At 49.9% G+C, this 6,463-nt stretch overlaps 1 protein-coding gene across 2 annotated transcripts; it reads left to right on the top strand.

Annotated features, from left to right (window-relative positions):
- Nucleotides 1–139: 139 nt before the first annotated feature.
- PHF5A (PHD finger protein 5A) lies at nt 140–5,692 on the top strand. Of its 2 annotated transcripts, XM_032208070.1 has the most exons (5): nt 195–232; nt 744–767; nt 1,690–1,804; nt 2,164–2,330; nt 5,033–5,692. In XM_032208070.1, exons 3-5 carry the CDS (start codon nt 1,765–1,767, stop codon nt 5,120–5,122), a joined length of 297 nt encoding a protein of 98 aa, XP_032063961.1. In that variant the 5' UTR covers nt 195–232; nt 744–767; nt 1,690–1,764; the 3' UTR covers nt 5,123–5,692. The 2 variants fall into 2 exon arrangements, with proteins under 2 accessions (XP_032063960.1, XP_032063961.1); XM_032208069.1 differs by lacking the exon at nt 1,690–1,804 and having other exon boundaries at nt 140–232.
- The last annotated feature ends 771 nt before the right edge of the window (nt 5,693–6,463 follow it).

Raw genomic sequence — 6,463 nt, 5'->3', positions numbered from 1 at the left:
AAGAGCCGCCCGCGGTCCCCCCGCGGGGAGGGAGAGGAGGGAACGGGGAGGGAGCGGAGGGGCTGCGGGGGGCGGCGCGGCTCTGAGGAGGCGCTCCGGGAGCGCGGGGAGGCGGCGGCGAGCTCAGCGCGGCCAGGACCCGGGCAGCGCGGCTGAGCGGCGCGGGGAGGCGGCGGCGCCATGGCCAAGCACCACCCGGACCTCATCTTCTGCCGCAAGCAGGCGGGCGTCGGTGAGCGGCCGTTAGTGACCGTTAGCGACCGTTACTGGCCGTTAGTGACCGTTACTGGCCGTTAGTGACCGTTAGTGGCCGCTGGGAGCCCCCCGTCCCGCCCCGTGGGCGCCTCACGGGCGGGGCAGCCGCGGCCCGCGTGTGAGGGGAGCCCCTCCCGACCCCCCCCTCACGGAGCTTGAAATATTAATTTTAATTTAAGCTGATATCGGTTGTGGTTAAAGGGGGATAACGAGCGACAATTGCCTCACCGTCAGCGGCTGCCGTTGGCCCCTCGCGGCGCATCCGAGCTTTGGTCTTCGGCGCTGGGCCTAGGAGGGCGCGCGTTATTTATCACAAACGTTGTGGTGTTATCTCCAAACTGTGTTCTCCTTTAAAAAAAGGCTGCCCGAGATAATCAATTTCTATTCAAACCCATATTCATATTCTTCTGTGCCTTAACTAAAGCTCATATTTATATTCTTCTGCTTCTACCCTAACTAATACTTTTTTACTCTTTTTCTTCCTACAGCGATTGGAAGACTTTGCGAAAAATGTAAGTGTATCTCCCGCATATAAACAGCTGAGAAGCCAGTGCTGTGGTTAGAGCACTCAGCTGGGTTTGAGGATTGCACTCTTTTCTTGCTGTGCCGCTAACGTGGTGCTACAAACAAAAAGCTGGTGGACAAACCGCTCCTTGGGGTGGGAAGAGCTGCCTGTGTGTTCATCCAAGTGTAAGCGTGTAACTCAGTGAGTGCTTACAAAGACAGCGCTCAGACAGGTTGTCACAGATGTGTGCTGCTCTAGAGTATGTGCTGCCAGCGTTTTCAGTGGCTGCAGCTACAGTGACTTCGTGATTGAGTCCTTGTAATCTGGAATGCAAAACAATCAGCCTGATGGCTACCAAGGAGGAAAAAAAGAACACGTTTTTGGAATCTGACTTCACGCTTTGAGAATGAGAAATGGATGGAGAAAAGTGTCTAGAGATAAATACATAGAGTCAAGTGTCAGTGCTCAGCTGGAGAAGGGAAGAAAGAATATGAGCAATCATTAGATCCTTGCAGTGGCAGAGTAAAAGATGACTAGTTCCGAACTCCAAATTAGCGTGAAAACACGCAAAGTGAGGAGAAACAGTCCAAAGTAACAAAATTGTTCTCAGAAACGTGCAGGAGTTAAACAGATTCCCGGTGGTAGTAGCTGAGGGCTGTCAGGATGGAGATTTATGAGCAGGTTAGATGAGCTGTTTGTGGGAGGAAGGATTAGATGCCTTGGGAACCGGTAATAAGATACGAAGCCTTTCATCTCTAGGTCAGTGTTTTGGATTGGGTCCAGCACAGCAGACTGTCAATGGCATCTGATGGCTCTTTGCCTGGATGATAAGAGTGCTTGAATTTCACTCTGTTCCTTGTGAGAAAGCAAGAGCAACTCTGTGAAGTGGCTGTTTATGCCAGTTTGCCCTTTCTTTGGCCTTCTCACAGATGAAGGATTAAAAGGACCACAAGTACAATCTCTTATCCCATCTCTCTGAGGATGGTAACTCCAGACTTTTGTTGATGTGGCTCTGTGGGAGAAGATTACACTGCTGCAGCATAGGTAAGGACACCAGGCCTGTCAGTCCGGCATTTTTCCACAAGTGAAAAAACAAAGAAAAATTGTAGAGTAAAAGTAAGGGTATGAGCTAAGCAGGTGCTGACTAATCACAAAAGACGTGTCCTTAGGTTTCTTGTCTGGATGTGTATATGCAAAATTAAAAAAAAAAAACCACTCAGATATTGCAGGCCTTTGTTCCTCTGAAGTCCATGCGCAAATCTAACGTGGCACCCTGTGCCTGTAAAATAAATTTCTATAGTCCAATTATATTGTCTTTGAGTATAGGCAAGTTTAGGAATCTTTTTTTCTGCGTGGGGGTGCAGAAAATGATGTTCTGTAACCAAAGACTGTTTTACTTTCAGGTGATGGGAAGTGTGTGATCTGTGACTCGTACGTGCGGCCCTGCACACTCGTGCGCATATGCGATGAGTGCAACTACGGCTCCTACCAAGGGCGCTGCGTGATCTGCGGGGGTCCAGGAGTGTCCGATGCCTACTACTGCAAGGAGTGCACCATCCAGGAAAAAGATGTACGTTGTCATCCAGCCCTCGGCTGAATGGGTTATGGTATTTCTTTAATAGCCACGCTTATCTTTAAAGGGACTTCGAGCTAGGGAGATTAGTGTTGGGACGTTGGACACTTGGCTTCCACTCCCAGAATCAGCGCTGCTTTTCATTACCTTGTACTTTTCTTCCCCTGTTGTTAGTTCCCAGTGATTGTAAAGGATTTTGAGATAGCAAGCAGTGCCCTGACTCTCTGCAACCCAAAGAGTTCACTTCCTCCACGCGCTGCTTGTTACCCTGTTCAGGTGTTATCTTACTGGATCCCTCAGCCTGGGTTTTATTAGGGTCAGAAGTATTTCAGACACTGCAAAGGCAGGGGCAGCAGCAGCTCCTCACGAAGAGTCTGTCAGCTACAGACCAAGTCATGTACGGTACTGTTATGCAGCTGAAATCACCACCCTGTTTTCCTTTGGATTACAAGTAAGGAGAGATCTTAGTGCCCCTGTCCTTGCTCCACTAATTGTCTTCTGCAAGTTACATTTTCTTGTGTAACTTCAGTGGGATATGACTTTTTTTTTTTTTCTTGTCTGCAGTGTCTGCATTGTAATCATCTCTTTTTCTGCCAACACTTTGTGGTGTAACAATCCCTTATTTCTATAATCAGTGCTGTTTAATCCTCTTGTCCTGCAAGATAGCCGCTGTGCGCGTGGAATGAGGCAGCTGTTCACCCCCGTAGGTATTTGTTAATATCCATCTATCCATCTCAGGGAGTGCAGGTCACAAAGAACTGCAAATGAGGTAGGGAGAAGCCCGAACAGGATGCCTACAGTTGCAGTATGCCAGAATATGGACCTGATAGAGATTATCTCCTGAGGGTTGTTTGGTTTATGGGTTGGGTCCTCTGCAAACACAGTCTCCAGCACACCCTAATGTTGACAGAGAACACGCTGAGAATGGTTCTGATTGATTTAGAGAAACACGCTCAGCTGACTGAGTCGCTGCTTTCATTTTCTGCAGCACCCACCTATTTTCTCTAAAGGTCTGCAGCTCAAGTCAGGACAGGGGCAAGCCCTCATCTGAATTTAGGCATCAGATCTGAGGAGACCGTAATCTTTCTTAGTATCTAAATGTTGCATGTGGGTAGAAATGCTGCTGCTGCCTCCCGCATTTAGAAATGCTGTAAGAGCTCTTGGTTTTGTTGACTTACCTGTGCAACCAAAACACCTAGCTTGATAAGTCAGCAGTAAAATAGTTTTTTTGTTTTTGTTTTTGTTTTTTTTGTATTTTTACCAATTCGTATTGATTTCTAATGGGTATTTTTCATAACCTTAGGCTTACCTGTATGTTATCATGACTGGTTCAGGTCTGAAACAGCTCTGCAGGGGAGGGTTATAGAAATACAGAGCTGGAGGAGCAGAGTGGCAAGTCAGAACTGAGGTGTTCTGGTAACCGAATGAAGGCTGCTGGGGGTGCTGCATGTCACAACGACAGCAGCTGCACAGGAAAAGCAGGTGGACAAGAGCTCTGTACCTGAAGCTCTGCTGGTCCAGGATTTCACGTAGAGCACTCGATCTTCCTTCATCTTTACAAGAGAGTCTGAACACGAAAATGAAGCAAGAAAGCAGACACTAAAATGGAGGAGGCAGAATGCTCTTGGGCACAGCGCAGAGGGTTTGCTTAGTCGTGGTTTGTTCTGACAGAGGGAGGAGTGAGGTTTTGTTTCATCTCGGTTCTATCTGTGGGTAAGGGCCAAGATCCCGCCTTGTCATTCAGGGCAGCTGCGAGTTGCAAAATACAATCCTTTCTGGGGGGACAGGAGCCTGCTCATCTGCTGCCTCCGTATGAGGAGGTGGAAGAACGAACAGAGCCCTGCAATAATGCTGTCAAGTTTGTCACAGGCTCCCTGCGTTGTGGGAGGCAAGGCTTGGAAGAGTCCCGCTACTGAGGTTCAAAGTCAAATAACGAGGCAGTAGCTAGAGACAAATCGTGGCGGGTGATTTCTCCCCCCTCTCTTGTTACTTCTGCCACGTAGCCCCTCCCCGCCAGGTTGCCTCTCCTGCGCAGGAGCCGGTGTTGGTGGCACAGCTTGGGTGCAATTTCTGCAGTGGCTGACATCTGCCCAGAGGCTTTCTAAATCTAATCCACTCGGGCTTACACAACAGCCAAGGACACGTGTTCCTCTGCCTGCTGGGCCCCTCAGCTGCTCCTGCCAGCCACAACATTTTGCCCTCAAGAGTTACGCAGATGCTGGGCTCAGGTGGCCCGCTGACAAATGTCCCCTGCTATACAGAGACGTGCGTGCCTCTGCCTTGTGTTTGCAGCCGTGCCCCTGAGGGTCTCAAGCAACAAGATTATTTGTGGCTAAGGAGGGGAAAGGTTATTCCTCTGGGCCCTATAAACCCTCTGTATCCTAATTTAGGAAGAATCCAGTCCTGAGGCACTAAGCATCCTTTTCATTAAACTGCTGATGGTATACGAGCTGTTTTCCTTCTTCACCCTAAGAGAGGGAGTGTCCTAGAGTAGTGTTAAAAAGACATTCATCCTCTTCTTTGTTGGGCTCTCTTGCTGGTGATAACCAGAGTTGTAGGGCAGTTTGCTTACAGGGGTCTAAGAAATGTTTGTTGAGGACAGTGTGGGGAGGGACGGAACTGGGAACGTGCTAGAACTGTGTATGTGGGGATGAGGTTGTGTTTGCCCAACTCCTACCTTACATCCTCTTCTCTTCCAGAGAGATGGTTGCCCCAAGATTGTCAACCTGGGCAGCTCCAAGACGGATCTCTTCTACGAAAGGAAAAAGTACGGATTCAAGAAGAGGTGATCCTATCTGCTTGCAGCTGCACCTCCTGCCGGGTTGGCGAGAGGGCCTTGGAAACCCCTGGACTTTACTTTTATTGAGAACCAGCTGATTACGTTTATAAATTCGGTCATATGCTTGGAGGTGGAGAAGTCACAGACTCAGTGGGGACCAAAACCTAATCAGGACTATCGGAAAGAGCAAACGCGGATTGTCTCTTGTCTTCTCAGAAGCTAAAAAAAAAAAAAGCCCTGGTGAGCAAGTATTTACACATGGAGGAGACCAGCTCGGTAAAACGCGAGTGCCCTTTCTGGTGTGGGGAAACACCCTGTGTCTGTTCTTACCACCCCTCCTCTCGGTCGTTAGAAATCGCTCCGCACACCAGGACTGGAGCACAGCCCCGTGTGCCCGCTCCCCACCCTTCTTCCTCCAGTCCCTTTCCAGGCTGCCCTGTTCTGTAGGGAACCTGGTGGTGCTTTCTGAGGGAGAACACAGCATTTCCCTGTTTCCTTTGTCAGATTCATCCAAGGCCCTTTCTGTAACCGTTCTTGTAGGATGCAAACCAATAAAGCTTCTCTTTTTTTTACTGTAACAGAAGGATTTCTCTCAGGTTCGCTCTGTGTCTAGCCTCTCCGGAGCTTTCTGGGGGCGTGTGGGCTTAGCCCAGCTGGCACTGCCCAGTGGGTTATTTGGGTTCGGGCAGCGGCTGCTTGCTGCCCATGACCTTGCTGCAAGGAGCCTCGGGGAACGGCTGTCGCTTTCGTGTGCGTGTGATCCCAGGCGCTGAGCGTTTTGTCCCGCAGCGCGCGGATCGCTGAGCTGGTAACCCTGATCCCGGCTGATAGGGCCGGGGATGTTGTTTCACCGCGCAAACATCCAATCCCTTTCTAAAACCTACTAAGCTCCGTGACTCGCCGTCCAGTTCTTGTGAATAAGTTAAAGCCTTCCCCGCTGTAACGGGAAACCAACTATTGTGTTCTGGGCCGCGAGCCCCATGCCTGCTGAAAATCAGAGGCTGCTTGGTTGTCAAATACCAGCGCAGGCTCAAAGCAGTCTGTTTGCTCAGCAGAGAGCTGGGAACGGCTGCCTTTATGCAGAGGCATAACCGAGTTCCCTGCTACCGAGTGCGTGCCCCAGGTGGTTAAATTAGGGGCCTACCTCAGTGTGTCCCGTGCTCGTTGAGGGCTTCATAGTCAGAGCAGAGCATGTCCTATGCTGAGGGGATTCTCTTCACCCAGTCTCAGGCTGTAGAGCCTGCATAAGGCACCTTCTGGGCCTTCAGTTATTCCCCCAAGGCTAGAACTGATTCTTCCAACTCATCTGTGTCTTAAGTGCCTCTTCTGCCTGCTACAGCTGTTCAGGTGT

The sequence above is a fragment of the Aythya fuligula genome, chromosome 1, assembly GCF_009819795.1.
Source record: "Aythya fuligula isolate bAytFul2 chromosome 1, bAytFul2.pri, whole genome shotgun sequence".
NCBI lineage: Eukaryota > Metazoa > Chordata > Aves > Anseriformes > Anatidae > Aythya > Aythya fuligula.
This window is presented reverse-complemented; position numbering and strand designations above follow the sequence as displayed.

What these genes read in the sequence shown, in the direction of transcription:
- PHF5A (XM_032208069.1), top strand. Translation starts at nt 181, where the DNA reads ATGGCCAAGCACCACCCGGACCTCATCTTCTGCCGCAAGCAGGCGGGC. An exon ending in TGGAAGACTTTGCGAAAAAT is followed by an intron (nt 768 to 2,163) that starts GTAAGTGTATCT and finishes TTTTACTTTCAG; the next exon opens with GTGATGGGAAGTGTGTGATC. An exon ending in GCACCATCCAGGAAAAAGAT is followed by an intron (nt 2,331 to 5,032) that starts GTACGTTGTCAT and finishes CTTCTCTTCCAG; the next exon opens with AGAGATGGTTGCCCCAAGAT.